Below are 18,423 nucleotides of genomic sequence, written 5' to 3'. Positions count from 1 at the left end.
AATATGTCAATCCGTCATGTAGAAGTATACACTCGGTATATACGATGTGGATGTCGGATTGGAATGAAAATCCACATAAAAACTAATGCACCAGATTGCAGTTGGTATCGTACAAACAGTAGACCCCCCTATATTTGGACTTGGTGGTCATGGCCAGGCGCCAGGCCACTGAAGATATCGAACATTATGGTACCGCCAAGTAATTGTTTCTGTCCATAACGTACCTATTATTTCGGCAGTAGGGTATCATGACTTGGGAAGAAACACAAATACGATCTGATCAACCACATCTACAAGTCCAGCTACCATACTAACCGCTCTACATGGTACCGAGCACCATCAGCCAGATCAAATGATTTCTGAAAGTATTGCGAAATCTTGATATGGGCAGGGTAGTAGGCGTCTCTAATCTGTCATCCGTGACGGATTTTCCATCACGTTACGCCTCTGGTGACAGAACCCGACAATGTTGCATGATGCATAATCATGAAGCATGATCTTTTAGGGAAATAGAAGATGCATTACCTAATTTTCACGAATGATATAGCGATAACTTCTTTAGTATAATATACTCTGTATCGTCAACATTCGAATATAGCTCATCGATTGGCAGACAGTAGCATCATAATGCGGCATTCCTCATTGCCGCAACCCACTTGGGGTTTCGCAGTTTGCAGTCTTGACTCGCTGCTGCAAACTACTTCGGTACGTTGGCTGCGGAGGGGTGTTGGTATGCATGTGTGCGCCACAGTCGAGTCTAAATATCGAAAAATGCAGCAGTCAGAGGTTGAGTACCCCAACCGCCACATCGATATGCCCACGTCTAGGTATGTGCTAATACTGTCAATGTATACCTCAAACCAACTGCCGACGGTAGTTACTGGTATAGTTTTTCAGATTCTTTTACAGGACGCATCTCGAGTTAAGTCATAGTTAGATGGATCGAATACAATTGTCACAGAACTAGCTATTCAGTAGCACCTGCATGAATTACATGGTCGCGTGTAAGGTAACTTCTATGCAATATTTTCCCCATTGCTACGATTATTGATTTACTGTTACTTGGAAGACTGTGAAGCACACATATTGCCTATACATGAAATATACCGTCCAACCCGTATGACCAAATTATTATTGCATATCCAATACAGTAGTTTATTGCTGTTAATAAGCCAATCACAAACATGGTAAACTTCTGTAGATGTTTGTCTTCATTTTCTTGCGCAATAAAATTTTTTACAACACACTTGTAAATTAGATAGCTTACTGTAATTAGTTTTACTCAACCCATAGTGGTAATATAACAAAGTAATTTGTTGATTGGTTACGGATAACTATCATTTGAAATAGGCCCATCGTATTCAAATGTGCCAAGACTGAAGACATACATCATGTGTTAATAACACCGTGACCAATGGAAATCAATGGTGGGATTCAGAATTTTTGTATGCCGGTTCTATCACAAAAGTTGAATTATTCGGCCGGTTCTGTCACTACTAGTTTTTGTGGGTGACCAGTAATGATTTCATAATATTTTGTGAGACGGTCCTATAGAACCGAGTGAATCAGATCACTGGTCGACATTCCTGTTGTCGATTGGTAGTTAGCCCCACAAATAGTCGTATAAATTGATTTAATATGGTGTGGATTGTTGAGTATTTGTTACAAAAACCATGATATCATCATGACACATTGGTTGTAGTGTCATCTATCAAACTCCAAATTCACGGAGTATGGTGAAGGCAATGCGCCATTACGTAGGATTTGTGCCTGCAATGTCAAAACAATGTCAAGTTAAGATGAAGATGTTGTTTATTGTTATCCACACAGCCGCGGTTAACATAAAAAGTTATATAGAAGCAGCATACTTCAGTATGAGATCAATCGGCATCATCGGAGGCAGTGTGATTGGATTGGCAACTGCTGAAGCAATGCTAGAAGATCATCCAGGAGCTAAGGCTAGTGAATCAAACTTACGAATTCAGTTTGTGAGGTGATAATTTTGATTATTGCAGATTATAGTGTATTCAGAAGAATTCTCGCCACACACAACTGCAGACGTATCTGCTGGTCTATTCATTCCATATTTATGCGGTGAAAACGATGATCCAAACAGGCTGAAAAAGTGGATGTCCGATACAATCAGTCATATTCTTGATGCCTCTCATGGAAATGATCAACTAAAGAAAGGTATTAAGAACATTGCAACACTAATCGTCATACAAGCCATGGCTTCTCAAATCACGAAATCTTATCTGCTCTGAAGCCATGAATATATATATGTTCAATCAATAGAATAAGTGCATTATGAAAATAGCTATCAAACTTAATTATTCAATTGTTATAAAATTTTTTGGAAATCATTTTCAGATGAAATTTGCTAGTTGTAGACATGCCAGATGTGACTTGTGATAAGGCTTTCTATCCATGATAACTGCCTCTCATTCAATGATATATCACATCAATACACTGTAGTTAGACTGAAATTACTTTGAAATGTACGTACACACAATAATTTAAATTCAAAATCATGTTTAACAGAGAATATATTATATTTACAGCAATGACTATGATATCTGGATACAGAGTTTGGAAGAACACTCCGAAGGACACCGATCCATATAAAAATTGTTACTTCGGCTGGCGACGTGTGTCGTCATCGGAGCTCAACCAATGGGGCAAGCCAGGCCGATATTCGTACGGAGCATTTTATACCACATGGCTGTTGGACTGCTCGATATACCTACCGTGTCTCATGAATAAACTCACCGCCAAAGGTTCAGTAATATTTCTTGATTTGCATGAAAGCATATCAATGCAGATATTGTTTGCAAATTTATTAATTCATCTCATGAGCCAAGTGCCACCTGTATTGGACCAGGATTCGACAAAGGGGCATTTGAAGGTGGTGTCACTGTCAAGATGTCATATCTTAAAGAAAGTATAGTTGTCGACAGGGAAATTGAAGAGTTTCAATATTTGTTCATTGAATATTACCACTTTCACTTCCGTCCAACATCTCCTTTTATTACTGGTCTGACTGTAACCTGATCCGCCATGATGTAAGTGAAAACTGCCAGGCAAACTATCCCTCATTTGGATTCTCTTTCAACATACTGATTTAGCGTGGTCTCAGCCTGCTCTGTAGTTGCGTTGATGTTCATATTGTTCATTCTTCTTTTGCAGTTTCGCTTCGTAATGATTAGGGCAAGTTTTTGTTGCACTAAAATCGCGAGAAAGTTGCACTTAATTTTAACAAAAGTTGCAGTAAAAAATTACGTTTATAGTTTTTGTTGAATTATTAGGTATGAGATACTCGAAAGGTTCCGTTATGTAACCTAGTTTCTGCAGGGATGTCAAATTCGTTACTTTGACATTTCACGCCAAAAATTGCATTTTTCTTGGTACACTGCAAAAAAATTACGCAATGTCGGAATAATTTTCCTCCCAAACGCAAACAGTCTAGCGATACCACTCCCCTCTAAAACAAGTCAAATAACACACTCGAAACCCCCAGTTCTGCAAACTTGACCCAAAGCATTGCAGAAAAGCTCAATCTCGGCGACTTGATAACAAAATCGATAGCCTGAAAAATGTGACCCGGTGGAAATGTGATTTTTGGCGGTCTCGCTTGGACGTTCGTGAAATGGGAAACTCTTAAATTTACACAACAGAATTAATAAAGCGATCTATTTGCAGGGGTAGTGTTGATCTTCTTGCTTGCAAGCCATTGTGGCATAGATAACAGCTCTTTAGATTGAGATATAGATATAGCTCTCTATTATGCAAATCAAAGAGAATAGAACCATACTAGAAATAGTTTATAGCGTGTTTTTGAATCACTCCTTTACATTTTTATGCAATAATTGATAAAAGTTGTAGGAAAAATTGGCATGAAAAATAGAGAAAAGTTTCACTATAAAATCCCTCCAAACAGCTTGAAACATCTTAGTACACAGATTCTGAGTATCTAGAAAGCTGTAAAAATATGTTTGCAAAAACTTACCCAAGTAATGATACCAATAACATTCTTTGATCCTGAATATGTGTATGCAGGGGTTCAGTTTGTTGAGAAGAGGGTGTCTTCATTGGATACTGTAGCCGACTGGGGCCACGATGTGGTAGTAAACACGACCGGATACGGTGCGAAATTCTTGACTGGAGATCAGCAAATGAAACCTCTTCGAGGGCAGGTGTATCACATTTTCTATTATTTCGTTTTGTATTATTTATTTTATTTTTATTCTAAAAGATCCTCATTGCCAACGCACCATGGGTGAAACATTTCTTCATGGAGGTTGATGGCGATTCCTACATAATTCCAAAATCAGACTATTTAGTTGTGGGAGGAACGCATGATAAAGGTTTGTTGCTGTTCCCTGACGTTTCTCATCGTGATAAATCGACGTTCCGGCTTTAGATACCGCTCTATCTTTGAATCCTACGGCCAGCAAAAAAATTTGGAGCGGGGCGTGTGACATGTTACCCAGTTTGAGAAAGGGTAGCGTGACGGGAGAACGTGTTGGAATTCGTCCAGGCCGAACATCTGTAAGGTAGGGCACTTGCTATGCTTTTCAGGGATTGACCAAGGCACTATTTTATGGCATGAAAATCCCTTTGTTTTTGACATTATTTGAAGAGACACTTGGAGGTAAAATTTAGTAATAGATTTGTATTGCAATAAATTTGAATATTTTTAAATGACACTCGCCAGCGGTAATCGTCAGCAACTAGTAGAGAAATCATTTTCATTATGCTCCAACTGCTGAAAACCCCAATCTATGGCATTATGATGGCAACGGCACCATTGCCGTCAGATGGTATACGGAGGTGGTTTAAGTAGTCCTATGTGACGGTAGAAGTCGAAGTATAGCCGTAAAATCCTGTTTATTGACAAGTAAAAGTATCGGACATGCTTAAAGTACTTGAAGTATTAGAGTGCAGGGTTGTACTGACTTGACTCGATACTTCATCGTGACTCGACTTGTTCATTGTGTTTGTTGACTGCTATGGCCATTTACGCCAGGCCAATTTTCTTCATTATTATCCGGTAGCTGCAGACTTGTACCATGGCCCCACGTCTAGGCTTTTTGTATAAGACACCGCTCACACGGATGAGATGGCGAGTAGGAGCCTATCTAGATAACTCTCCAACTCTTGAGTATAAATTCTGGAGTCGACCTCGGTCGGACTCGAACCCGCAACCCATTGTTGTTGCAGCCGTGGATTATACCACTACGCTATCTCGCCACTTGACTTGTACTGGAGTCATTTCATATGACACTCGGTCAAGTCCTGTGACTCAAGACATTCTACATGACTTCATTCAAGTCAGATATTTTGATAGTATTTTTGGGTATTTCATATATTGCCACACTGATTCAGCTATACGGTTATGCTGCCAGCATTGTTGCACAACAATTCACATTTCAAGGGTACTACAGCGCAGAATGAGCAGTTGAGCGCGACACGTTCCTGTACTCAGGCTATCGAGCTCCGTGCAACTGCTATGCAATGTGGTCGTGGTGCAAAACGCTATAATTATTAATTTGATCAATTTGAATCTCAAAAGTACACGCTCACATCTCGGTATGCTGTAAACAAATCTTGTAAATCATCGTTGCTTAGAACTTTTCAGTTTATAATATTCACTAGCGGGAAAAAAAATGCTGTCATGACTCTGTGCTCAGATGCTTCAGGTGTTGTTTCCAAGTATTTAATTTCAGGTAGCGCCCCATGTACATATCCTTTTATTTATCGAGCTAATCCGAAAAATCGGCTTAAATCAGTTTCAAATTTATATTTCTGAAACGCCGATCGACTCCAACCACGATGCGCTTGTGCGCGTCTACTTGAAATACACGGTGGCCAAGAGGAAGTGGTTTAATTTTTGCACTGAAAGACTGAATATTCAATACTGTCATGGTGCCGAAAATTCGGTTCCCATCCCATTTAAATCATTATCTTTGAAGCGTTAATCTGTTCCGAACGCGTATCATTTTGGATATGCTACGACCATCGTGCCCTGCCCATCTATTCAAAACACACGAACTCTGGTCTGTGACATATTGCACCAAATTCGTAGCTTCTCTGATACTTTCATCAGTCATGTGTACTTCGATATCATGATTTTAGCGACTATACTAATGTTTGTCAACAACACACGTGGGCTATGTAATAGGTAGGAACAGTATAAAATTACTCTGCATTCAGGATGGATATTGAGCAACGGAAAACAAAACTTGGCAAATACTACACGGTGTTGCATCATTATGGGCATGGTGGTTATGGCGTAACTTGTCACTGGGGATGTGCAAAGGAAGCTTCAGCAATGTTGCAAAGGCACTCTAATAGTATCTCAAAATTGTAACTTATACTTAGGACGCTTCTCGTAACGATTTTTTTGTGTATTGATCTCGCCATTGTACAATGCTGCCAAAGTGCGATGCGTATAACCGGTAGGCCTACATATGCAGAGTGTAATTACAGGAAATCCTATGTCCAAGATGTGTGCCGCTTGCGCGATTTTATGTCATTTATTGATCAGTCTTTCTATTCGTGTTTTATAAATCATTTTTCAATTGTGCTCAAACATTCAGTATAGAATATATGTACTCCATATAAATAACTGCAAATTAATCTGAATTTTGTGTTGGTGTTCGTTTAATGAGCAACTTTCGTAGCTGAAGGGACGGACGCGGTCAAGCTGCTGGGTAGATATTTCGGACGGAGATGAGCTAATAAGTCTAAGAGTCAGTGAGTGCGCATGTGCGACTGAATTGGCAATTCTTTAGTTTGGAATTGACCTCTGAGCTATCGCGAGAAAGTTTCAAAGAATATAGCTCTCTGTCAATGTAAGGTGTACGCGGACCCATGTTTTTGTGATATTACAAAACACCTGTTAGTCGAGATCAAACTCTAAAAACCTAACTTCTAACGCATAGCTCCAGCTAACCTTAATTGTTACTTCAATATCCGTGCGCTGAGATTTCTACCTATACCCTATGCATTCGACGTGAAGATAAATTTTCACCCCGAATTGCCCCCGTGCGAATTTACTGGCTGCCGTGCTCAACAGTATACAATTCAATTTATTATTAACAGTTTCATTATTTCAAAACACCACAAGACTGCGATACTATGAAAAGATAGGAAGGTGTCGAAACGACTTGGAGTAGTCTTTGAAATCAGACACCTACCTGGCCTAGGCGATGTAAAAAGAAGGCAAGCGCACTAAATGAAAGTAACAATGAAATCAAAGGACAGGCGACAATAGAGGTGGCATGTGTTGGAAGGTGAGATCGATATGTCAGGTCGTGGTGCCGTAAACTTGAGGGCTGACTATAGTATTGATTCAGTGAAAATTGTTTGTATTTCGACTTCAATGTGGAGTTGCGGACAATGGACATGCTCGTCGACTGTCGGATAGCCGGCGAGATACTGTTCCACACTGCAGCAGAGATGAGCGGAGATAGTGTAATGGTTATGCGTCCGGCTTCTCGAGCGGTAGGTCGTGGGTTCGATCCCCGGCCGGGTCATACCAAAGACTCGAAAAATGGTATCCGCAGCTATCCTGCTAGGCGCTCAGCAATCACGGATAGCATGGAGAAGAAGAAAAAAACGGGGGCGCAGACTAGATGACCTCATGGGGCCATATCGCAACTCCGTCGCCAAAGCATCTCGATGGTGCAGGCGAGAAAGAATATCATCTCTCTCTCTCTCTCTCTCTCTCTCTCAATGTCCTAATCCAAATCCGAACCTTCAAATCCAAATCCTAATCCATAACTTTTTCATATTCAAGTCCATGTCCAATCCTAATCCGATTCCAACTGGAAATTCAGAAAAAATACTAATTTATGCAATGGAGGGATTCGAAAATTTTGTTTCACAACCAACGAATCACTTGATTCAAGATAACTTAGTAACCATAAGTACATTAATAACTGATCTGAATAAAGTTTGTCGCCATTCGCCACACGACATTTCAATCTTCCAGAAAATAGTTTAATCCAATCCAAATCCTAATCCGTTCTGAAAAAATGTCTAATCCAAGTCCAATCCAAATCCGACAAAATTTCACAAATCCTGTTTTTTCAAAACCTAATCCTAATCCATGCTCATCTCTGCACTGCAGGTCTGGCATATTTGATAGGGCGGTGATCTTCGTCGACCACAGTGGCGGCTCGTGACAATATCGGGTGGTGGGGCAAGGGCCGCAAGCGACTTGTTATCAATATGACGTCACAGTAGCGTTTTTCAGCGTTCATGATGGCCACATGAATTTCCCGTAAACAATGATTTTTAACGTAGGTGCCGCGAGAGGTTTGCCGGTGGCGTGACTTGAAGTGCGGTAACAAATGTTTTATTCATTGTTTTTTATTCAAATGATTATTTTACAAAATGTACGCGAACTAAGAATCGTTCCCATGCCACGAATCAATCATCAGGTTATCCTTAGTAGCATGCGTTATGATTTCGTGGTAGAGATTACGCAAGCGCCGAGTAAGACTATACCAAAAATACACAGACCAACTACCTACAAAGAGCATTCGCATGACACCTTGTGGTGTTTTAATCGTTCCATGCTCAGCAATTCTGTAAAGTGCTGCAGCGCCTCCGACCCGATTTGTATATGGATTCTCGTCCCGAAAGCGAGTCAAATCGATTTGCCCTCGTCCGAAAGTGTTTGGTACACGATCCTGATGCGTTACGACCAGGGGATAGGCAATCAAAGCGGTGGCACCCATAAACGTAAAACATTATAAAAAGCCAGCTGTTATCCATGGAAGATTAATTACGAGTCTGCCTGCCATCATTCAAGCAGGAATCAAAGCATTGTGTTAAATTGAAATGCGAGCACATATCGCATTAAACAATTTCATGAATAAATAATTTCATCTTGATGAATTTTTCACTTTTTTTCCATAGCCATAACAAAATATATCGGTAAATTAACTGTCAGTGTGCCTCGAGTAATAAGGATGAAAACCACTCACTTTTCCTTAGCCATAGACATGGTTGAGTTACCTGGGCTCACTTGATTGAAATTATTCGGAAAGGACATGATGTGTACAGTCGTCCGCCCACACACGAGTGCGCTTTCCTCCGGCGTACGATTGGATCAATGGGCAATTTCTAGGCTGATACGGACCTAGTCGCTTTACCTCTAATTTTTGCTCTAAAGCAGGGCCGGCCAACCCGTGGCCCGCGGGCCACATGTGGCCCGCGAGAAGGTTTTGAGTGGCCCGCGAGGTCATTTCCGAAATTTCTAATATCAAAAATGGATCGCACAGATTGTGAACTTGCGAGGCTAACCAAAAATGTGATTAGTCTGGCCGCAACACTTGAGATGTGATGACTAAAATATCAGATTTGACGCATTGACAGATCCATCAGCCATTCACATATTGGTATATCTTCGTACACTACAATAAAGCAGAATAATTTGCGGTAGATTTATCAAAGGTAAAAAATTTATACAAGCTTGGCGCAACATGTTGTCACTCGATTTCTTGTTTTTAATATTGTTGCTCTTTTGTGAAAATGGAAGTACACCTAATGTATCAGATTGAGTCTAACTATATTCGCGATTACGAGACAAAGTGTCGTTCAACATATGCGACATTGAGTTTGCGCTCGCAGTAAGACCGTCGACTATGAAACCTAGGCACGAAATGATTGACGCATGTTGGTCGCATCTTTCGATATCCATGTCCATGCGCCGAATAGCCCAGTCCTCGCAAACTTAGCCCAGCGATATACAACAGGCCCGCAATATAGTCAAATGACAATATTATTGACCTATGAACGTCAAAAAATCTTCGCGCTTCGCGCGGCTAGTGGCCCGCGCAATAATTCGTAAATCGAATGTGGCCCGTTGGCTGAAAAGGTTGGCCAGCCCTGCTCTAAAGGCAGCTGGCTAATCGGCGTACGGAGCAAAGATTCAACACGATTCATGTTCGCACTTGACCTGACTACTTATCTGCAGAAATGGAAATGACTATAAATCGAGAGATTGCGTATGCCTAACAGGAAAGGTCAACGAGTTCGGACACATACGCAATTGTTATCTCATAGATTGGACAAGGAAATGTCATATTGAATCCAAAACATCATTCTGAAGAACTACGGATAGCAGCCTCGGAAATTCGGTCCCGGTACAGCTTGGGAGATTCTGGCCTTGAGGCTGGAGACTGTCACACGACACATACGGCTTACGGTCTATAGTGTCTATATGTCTGCTGCAAAATCGCCTTCGGAAAATATATTACCGAATAAATACGTGGATGAACGCCGAAAACTTGGTACACTGTTACATGAAATCATCGAGAAGTATAGCCTCATGACCGTTTTCGGTATGGTACACTGTCAAAATTGATACGAACAGATCAACGCCGAATTTTGCGTAATATTTACTGAGGAATCGGCTGATCAAGCGATCAGCTGTTAGCCGCCATCGAAAACGAAACAGCTATCGCGCTTGACAGGGGTTGTAATTGTGAGCAAATGGCCCGAAGGCCACCATTCCACGGTGAAATTGACATTGGAGAATATAAAATAAAACTAAATATTTGAATGCAAACCGAGGATGTTAGTAAACTGTTTCACGATATCATCATCTCATCACCTATCTCAGTATGGAACACAGATACACCGGCTTTTGCGTGAAATCCGCAATGCGTTAGGTAGGCTAAGTGTCAGATCAGCGCACATCTCTACCATACTCGAACTTAATAACGAAATTGCTGCCCTAATCATTGAGTGTCAACCTTGAGACTTGGCACAGCGTTCGATACTAAAATCAAGACATACCATGTAAAAGTTCATGACGGATCTAGCTAAGGAGCATCGTTAAAATCAATGGAGACCAATACCGGCTTTGCGTGAAATATGTTTGCGATACATGACCGATCAGCACACACTCGACTTTGAAAACGGAATTACTACCCTAAACTTTGAGTAGAAACCCTGAAACTTAGGACAGTGTTAAATACCACCATCACGACATGACATACCAAGTTTCAAGAATTATCATGGTGTGAAACACCATCAAAATCGACCTGTACCAGCAACGGTCGACTCAACGCATATCACGGTATCCGAGTTCAGATATAGATACGATTGTTACATCACACCTTAGGGGCGAGCAAGCATATTTGCCCCGGTTGCTCGGCCATTTTACGAATAGGAGAGAGTAAAGCAAGGTTTCTTAATTGTGCGCAGCTTTGAGAGAATAGATAGTGAAAGCTTGTTATGAGCGCTACCGGGGCAAGCCCCGGCTAGGCATTCACAATGCGAAAACACAGAAGAGAATTCGATTTTCGCGGAGACTTCGCTATGTATGGGCATTTGCAAGCGAAAGCACAAGAAGAACGCGGGTTTCGCTGTGATCTCGATATATATTGAGCGCTGTGCGTCTATAAATGGTTAAATTGTTATTGAACAGAATTTTAGGTGGGGCAATGCCCCAGTTGCCCTATAGGACGAGCCGCCACTGGTCGACCATATAGTAGTTGGACGACTTGGACGCTCGCGAGTGTGTTGTAGGACCTACTTATGCTTATGTATTATCAACCAATCAAGGATAATCCGAGAAGTATCAAGGAAAGACTCAAATAACTCCGCTTCTTTACTAGTTCGAATTGAGTCAAATTTGTTTTGCATCGTCTTTGAAGACAATCAAAAATTTCATTGGGTTGACAGAATTTTTTTTTCAATTTTTCCTAATAAATTAAAAGTTTTAATTGGCTCTGTGGCGGCTTTATACTTGTTAGAATTGAAAAAAAATTGGTGTGCAGCGTGACGTGCAGACGTGACTTATGATTTCAAGTCAAGAGAGAAAATCGTCCGCTCAACAACCAAACATGGACACTGGACAGTAAAAACGTTGTGAGCTCGGCGGCACTCTAAAGCTGTTCTGTCAACGGTCAAAGCAAATATAAATCTGCTAACCCTATAACCTTAGCCTTTGTAAGGACTACTCTGCCCAGATCTGCAATTAAGATTCTTCGGAATAAAGTTATTCGATTCGGATTCGCGTGGATATTTGGTTGAAATTGTTCGGATTTTAACGGATGGTTCCTCAGAGACTCGAGCTGTCGGACGGATTCGGATTCTCGGAAATCAATATCCGCTCATCACATCACTGCTGCCGAGTGCCGCCACGGGTCCGGTGCTTGCGATCAGCTGATCTGAAACCATTGAAGTGTGCAATTGAATAAGAAAGCGCAGCACAGCGCAAATGTAAACAAATTAGACAGAGTGAGGCAAAAAAATGGGTTGCGGTTAGAATAAGGATTTTCAGTGATGATCACAATTGCGACTGATTACGGCGTGACTAAATACAAAATATATCAATATGAAATCAATCGGAGTAGTTGGCGGCGGCGTGATTGGCCTTACAACAGCCGAAGCAATATTGGAAGATTACCCTGGACTACAGGTATTCATCTGTTGTTAGTCATCAATACATTAACTGTGTTACTCCTCCATGATTGGCTGATATTCTTTGCAGATAACTGTATATTCTGACAAATACAGTCCACATACGACGGGGGATGTGGCAGCTGGATTGATTCGGCCATCATTTTATGGCGGTAGTTATGATGCGTGTACAGTAAAAAGGTGGGTCAACGCAACGGTGGAGCATGTTGTCAAATTTGCCCGTGAAAACAGTGAAGCATCGGAAGGTATGTTAATTTATTGCAATTCTGATTATATAGTGACTTATTACTCTTGTTGCTTTGTACCTAATTGCATACACTACCAATTTTTTCATTTGATCGTCTCTACTAATATGCAAAATAACTTTTCACATCGCAAAATTGTACCAGATAACAAAATTGGGATATAATAACATATGATTATCCTGCCACAAATTATTCATATCATGTGTTGTTTGCAGCTATATGCTTATTGTCTGGTTATAAACTTTGGAAAACTGCTCCAAAAGAACCTGAGTCCTTTCAAAATTGCTATTTTGGTTGGAGAGACGTGGAAAAGTCTGAAATTAACACATTCAGCACGGAAGGTCGATATAGTGATGGTGCTTTCCTCACAACTTGGCTATGCGACTGCTCTGTATATCTACCATTGGTGATGAAAAAGTTGGCAGCGAAAGGTCTGATATTGAGTTGGTAGCATTAGGTTGTGTCTTTATGCTTTGTGAACTTGTCTTTATCAAGCCAATGAAATAGTGGCATAACAATATATAGATTCAAAGGCCGTTTTATGCAGGAGTACACTTTGTACAGAAGAAAATTCAATCGCTAGATGAGGTTGCTGAATTTGGCCATGACATTGTAGTAAACACAACTGGATTCAATGCAAAGTATCTGGCGGGAGATAACGAAGTCCAACCTCTGAAGGGACAGGTTCGCAAATGCATTTATGTGCAATCCTATGTGTCTCACTACTTTTGATTTTTTAGATCTTGATAGTCAAAGCACCTTGGGTGAAGCATTTCTACAGAGAAGGGGATGGGGACTCATATATATATCCCAAGTCTGACTATTTGGTAGTTGGTGGAACACATGACCGAGGTACGTTGGTTGAATGTCTTGTTATTTGATATGATTCTAGCAAAGATAAATAGACCAGTGGTTCTCAACCGCCAGTCTGCTAACCAGTGCTGATCCATGGAAGTTTCCTGTCGGTTCGTCGAATATATTATAATTTTATGTTTCGATTCTAAAATGCAAGTAGTTATCTATTAATAATCGAAATAAAACATGAGATTTGACATTGATTTAGAACAGTGATTCCCAACCAGTGGGTCGCGGAGCTATTTCAGGTGGGTTGTGAATGAACTTTCAAATGTTATGGCTTCCTAATCAATATGCCAAGTAGTCACCTTAACTTCTCACGATTGAACGAGCAAATAAACGTTCTCATTCTCTAAATTAAGTTTTTTTTCTCCAGTAAGTTCTATAAGCCACGTTCTCATGCTCACAATAATTCGTGAGCCAGATCTTCGTGAAAGAAATTTTGGTTGGAGCGTGAAATTGGACAGTGTGTTATTGTGGATGCCTGAGAATCGGAATTAATTCCTTCATGCAAAGGCTGTGCACACGTTGTTTGGCAAATGTTGCAATCTAGCTCGATATGGTGTTAAAATTAGCAAACTATTGCCGCGATGCAATCTACTCAGGGCCCCATCGTGTTCAATGCAAAATTTACGTGATTCATCGTTTGTAAACATCAGTAACGTGTATTTATTCTTGTTTGCTTCATACAATCGTATTCAAAAATTATCGTTCAACTTGTTTAACTCGTTAATACGACGCATTGTGCGCAGCGAGAGTGTAGCGATCCACAGCTGCTACAACAATGGGTTACGGGATTGAGTCCGATCGATTGATTGAACCTCTCAGACTGCGTGTTTATGATGAAACCCACTTCCATGTTTTGATAGTATCGATCGAATCAGTTGAGCAAAAGTGGTCACCCCTGGCTTGTTTAAAAGAAGACATCTCTGCCGTAGTGAATAGCACGTTCGTAGTCGCACTAGGTATACGTTGTGGACTCTAGGGAAGTAACCAAAACTTATCTATTTTTACAAGGTTATCTCCTCTTCTTGATTGTATACACGCTCGGTTGCCATGATCTCATCTAACCTTGTGGCGTAGTTGGTATGGCGTTGAAATTCTGAATCCAGCGATATATTAATGTGGTGGTTTCGCATCCCATTAAGGTTGGGTTTTGCGGTTTTGAAAAGTGAAGCAAAATTTTTCGGAAAAATCCGCCGGTGCCAGCCGGTTAAGCAATCAATTTTCGAAAGAATTGGCTGATTAAAAAAATCCTGAGAGCCTAAGCAGACAAGAATTCCACTCCAAATTTGGTTTTCAGATAAAACTCTGACTATAGATCAGAATAAAAGCAAGAAGATGTGGGAAGATGCCTGCAAGATGTTACCTGCTTTGAGAAATGGAAAGGTAATAGGTGAACGTGTTGGCATACGTCCTGGCAGGCCATCCATCAGGTGAAAATTCTATTTTCTTGCGAGTATTCAAATTGTATTTTCAAAATTTGTGTATTTTACAGAATGGAAATTGAACAACGGAAGACCAATAATGGCAAAGACTACACTGTGTTACATCATTATGGACATGGTGGATATGGAGTGTCGGTACATTGGGGGTGTGCGAAAGAAGCTTCATCAAAGCTTAAATCTCATCTACCTGTCTATTCTAAACTGTAATTTGAGACACACATACTGATACCTTGATATCAATGCTGGCGAGACCTGAATTCCTCAAGCAGCTCTATCTATCTGTCTTTAACATTTTTTTATGAAAACTGTACTGAATGAAACATTTGAAGATTCAGTCCAACCCTACTGGTACCTTGATAATCACTGTCACTGAATGTAATCAAATTAGTCAACAGTTACGAAAATCCGTCTTTTTCTGAAGGTGGTTTGAGCAATCCGATTTGAAAATTTGCACAGTCTTATATTTTCAAACAGTTCAGACTACAGACAAGTTCACAAGACACATGAATCAATGAGTTCGTAATATATGGGGGTCTGGTGATTTCAACAATTTCTTACACCACCATTTATTATTGCTGCTGGTAGGCCTAATTATTTGCCTGTTAACAATAATTTGATGTGTTATGGTTTCTTTCATCTGTGTTTCCCGGTTCCGATAGTGACGTAAGCCATTTTTACTTCTTTAGAGTAATCACGTATGTTTTCTCTACTCGCACATTTAATCAAGTGCTTTGATTTTCGACAACTTCAATATTGTCAGTTTTGATTTACCACACAGGGTACCTCACTAAGTTGATTTTGATTGGAACTCTTGTTCTAGGCTACTTGAGGAATGAGAATGCGGAAAATGAATAGTTTATTTTCTAATACTTGTTCCAACCTCGGTATGTATTATAGATATATATTCTTTACTGTATTGTTAACTAATGTCATTTTATCGGGTACTTGCTTGATCGCTTTTATATTCATGTTATTTCTGTCGCCAATTTGTTTTTTCTGCAATATGTCATCTATTATTGCACTCATGACTGAACTCTATGTAGAAGCAAACAAGTCACACAAATTAGTGTCAGCTTACCTGAAATATTGATAAGAGTTAATTGGTTCCTTCTGACTTCACGATGAATTCGATTGGAATTATTGGTGGCAGCATTATTGGTCTTTCAACAGCGGAGGCGATATTGGAGGATTATCCCGAAGCAAAGGTTATTAAATCTATAAATCCACTCAAGCTTGTGCGATGTAATTTTCCTGCTCGACGTTGCAGATTGTGGTATATTCCGATCAGTTTACTCCACACACAACAGCCGACGTATCGTCTGGTTTAGTTTTGCCGTATTTGTTTGGTGAATGTGACAATGTGAATACTTTGAAAGGATGGATGGATATGACCATAAAACAGTTGTCAAATGTTGCGCACATAGACGAAGAAGCCTCATCAGGTTTTTAATTATGTATAGACCCCTGTTAGAGTAGAATTATTCCTCATTGCTATTTCTCTGTCTGACATTTGGCACATCAAGATATTTCAATTGATGAAAATGACTTGGAAAGACATCACTTAGTAAATTATTTTCCGTGTTACAATGAAAAGGTAATTATGGCATGTATGGTATTTTGCAGCCATAACGGTAATATCAGGATACAAGCTTTGGAAGAAGAAGCCGATTGAAACAGGCGAGCCATTCCAAAGTTGCTTTCTTGGCTTTAGGGAGGCTGCACCATTAGAGTTGAGCCAATTTAGTGCTGACGGACGATATGCTCATGGAGAATTCCTGACGACATTCCAGTGCGATTGTTCCAAATACCTGCCATATATCATGAAAAAGCTGATAGGAAAAGGTAAAAAGAATTGCTTGGCCATTTTTCTGTATTTAACAATAAGTTTACAACTGTGGATACCTTGTTTTTATACTGTATCCAAACCAAGGAGGATTTTTGATCTTCACACTTCACCTCCAGGCTCGATTTGATCCCTATTTTTCTCTCTTATCCCAATCTTGTGTCGTTTTCTGCTGATAATGTATCATAGTAATGGACTAATAATAAAAAGATACCAATGCATTTTAATGTAATTTCGATGTCAGTTTATCATATGATTGCTAATATTTGACTGAGAACTGGTTTATGTTGATTGATACGTGTGCATTGATATTCAGATATTAAGATATGAGCGTGTGTTTCGAATTAAGGTTGCTGAATTTTGACTTGAGCATGATTGAAAAGTCACTTTCAGCAACACTGAGCCCGCACATTATGACGTTTAGCATCACTTACATTATGATATATTACTTGTGTTTATATGCATCGTTTTCACTCAAAAACCCTCACTCCAAGAACAGTAATCAGTTTGAATGTTGGACGAATACTAGTAAATTTAGCATGCTTGAATCACAAATTTGACAGGTGTTCAATTTGTGGAAAAGAAGATTTCCAGTCTAGATGACATCGCACACCTTGGACATAGTATAGTAGTAAACACAACCGGATTTTATGCACATCTTTTGACAGACGACAAGGAAATTCGACCATATAAAGGCCAGGTTAGTAATCAATTCAGTTAAATCAGCTGACACCAAACTTACACTCTGTTACTGCAATCCTCGACCTATGCATCTAGATCCTGATTGCAAAAGCACCCTGGGTGAAGCATTTTTTTATAGAAGTGGATGGTGATTCCTATATCATTCCAAAATCAGATTATCTTGTGGTTGGTGGGACACACGATGCGGGTGCGTTAATGTGCTCCTATTCTTGATATTTTTAATTCGATCGCCTAATAGTCTGTCGGCATCTCCTGCAAAGCTACCTATTTACCCGAGCTTGGGACCAGCACTGGTTTTTGCTAAACATCTTCTGCGTTCTACGAGGGCAGGCATTGGAATCTAACCCGACTGCCCAAGACCTCCAGAGTCGATATTTCGAATGTAATAGCTAGCATATTTGATTGAATCTATAACTACGATACTCAGTTCACAGTTCAATTACAAACAATTGTATTCATTTTTTGAGTTCTGAGAGTCTTACATGAGATTGCATCACTTGGATAGTGTACTAATATTGGCACGGATCATAGATTACCATATCTAGATACTTCTCTAGAATGTGGCATACCAATGCCGATGCTTGATCTTACGCGGATTAATCGTTGGTTTTAGACACCAGCTCAATTTTGAACAAGAGCACAAGCATAAAAATATGGAAAGAGGCCTGTGAAATGTTGCCTGGAATTCGAACTGGGACTGTGATCGGTGAACGTTTGGGAATCAGACCAGGAAGGTCATCTGTCAGGTATCGCAATTTGTAAATACATATCTTTGATGTGTAACAATCATTTTTCCCTGGAAAACTTTATTGATATCAGAAATTTACCTTTGATATGATTTCAGGTACCGGTGCCCCCTGACCTTGTCAAATCTTGAATATTTGCC

The 18,423-nt window shown here is 40.1% G+C and overlaps 4 protein-coding genes across 6 annotated transcripts in view; all 4 read left to right on the top strand.

Moving 5' to 3' along the window:
• Window positions 1-6,645, top strand: part of LOC145457714 (D-amino-acid oxidase-like) — a 73,126-nt gene extending 66,481 nt beyond the window's left edge. Inside the window, exons 1-8 of one of the 3 annotated variants that reach the window (XM_080335989.1) lie at window positions 707-827; window positions 1,831-1,958; window positions 2,016-2,190; window positions 2,562-2,777; window positions 4,057-4,193; window positions 4,253-4,364; window positions 4,421-4,553; window positions 6,214-6,645. In XM_080335989.1, coding sequence (XP_080192115.1) covers window positions 737-827; window positions 1,831-1,958; window positions 2,016-2,190; window positions 2,562-2,777; window positions 4,057-4,193; window positions 4,253-4,364; window positions 4,421-4,553; window positions 6,214-6,370 — 1,149 coding nt within the window. In that variant the 5' untranslated portion in view covers window positions 707-736 and the 3' untranslated portion in view covers window positions 6,371-6,645. Of the gene's footprint in view, window positions 1-706; window positions 828-867; window positions 1,010-1,830; window positions 1,959-2,015; window positions 2,191-2,561; window positions 2,778-4,056; window positions 4,194-4,252; window positions 4,365-4,420; window positions 4,554-6,213 lie in introns of those variants that run through there. The other 2 variants (XM_080335988.1, XM_080335987.1) reach the window with 2 other exon arrangements.
• The window catches only part of LOC145457717 (mitochondrial uncoupling protein 4-like), a 25,501-nt gene continuing 8,871 nt past the window's right edge, over window positions 1,794-18,423 (top strand). The window contains exon 1 of the mRNA XM_080335993.1: window positions 1,794-1,807. The gene's annotated coding sequence lies outside the window, so the exon portion shown is untranslated. The remainder of the gene's footprint in view (window positions 1,808-18,423) is intronic.
• On the top strand, window positions 12,251-16,013 carry LOC145457715 (D-aspartate oxidase-like). Its single transcript, XM_080335991.1, has 7 exons — window positions 12,251-12,442; window positions 12,515-12,689; window positions 12,905-13,120; window positions 13,237-13,373; window positions 13,430-13,541; window positions 14,848-14,980; window positions 15,043-16,013. Exons 1-7 carry the CDS (start codon window positions 12,359-12,361, stop codon window positions 15,197-15,199), a joined length of 1,014 nt encoding a protein of 337 aa, XP_080192117.1. The 5' UTR covers window positions 12,251-12,358; the 3' UTR covers window positions 15,200-16,013.
• Window positions 16,056-18,423, top strand: part of LOC145457716 (D-aspartate oxidase-like) — a 3,711-nt gene continuing 1,343 nt past the window's right edge. The window contains exons 1-6 of the mRNA XM_080335992.1: window positions 16,056-16,197; window positions 16,260-16,434; window positions 16,616-16,834; window positions 17,399-17,535; window positions 17,613-17,724; window positions 18,151-18,283. Coding sequence (XP_080192118.1) covers window positions 16,114-16,197; window positions 16,260-16,434; window positions 16,616-16,834; window positions 17,399-17,535; window positions 17,613-17,724; window positions 18,151-18,283 — 860 coding nt within the window. The 5' untranslated portion in view covers window positions 16,056-16,113. The remainder of the gene's footprint in view (window positions 16,198-16,259; window positions 16,435-16,615; window positions 16,835-17,398; window positions 17,536-17,612; window positions 17,725-18,150; window positions 18,284-18,423) is intronic.

Source organism: Botryllus schlosseri, chromosome 15 (assembly GCF_051294905.1).
Source record: "Botryllus schlosseri isolate E-star chromosome 15, Bs_hap1, whole genome shotgun sequence".
NCBI classification, from domain to species: domain Eukaryota; kingdom Metazoa; phylum Chordata; class Ascidiacea; order Stolidobranchia; family Styelidae; genus Botryllus; species Botryllus schlosseri.
The sequence above is the reverse complement of the archived record's forward strand: the minus strand, read 5'-3'. Positions and strand labels throughout refer to the sequence as shown.

Coding starts and splice junctions, on each gene's coding strand:
- LOC145457715 (XM_080335991.1), top strand. CDS start 12,359: ATGAAATCAATCGGAGTAGTTGGCGGCGGCGTGATTGGCCTTACAACA. Junction 13,121..13,236: donor GAAAAAGTTGGCAGCGAAAG/GTCTGATATTGA, acceptor CGTTTTATGCAG/GAGTACACTTTGTACAGAAG. Junction 14,981..15,042: donor CCTGGCAGGCCATCCATCAG/GTGAAAATTCTA, acceptor TGTATTTTACAG/AATGGAAATTGAACAACGGA.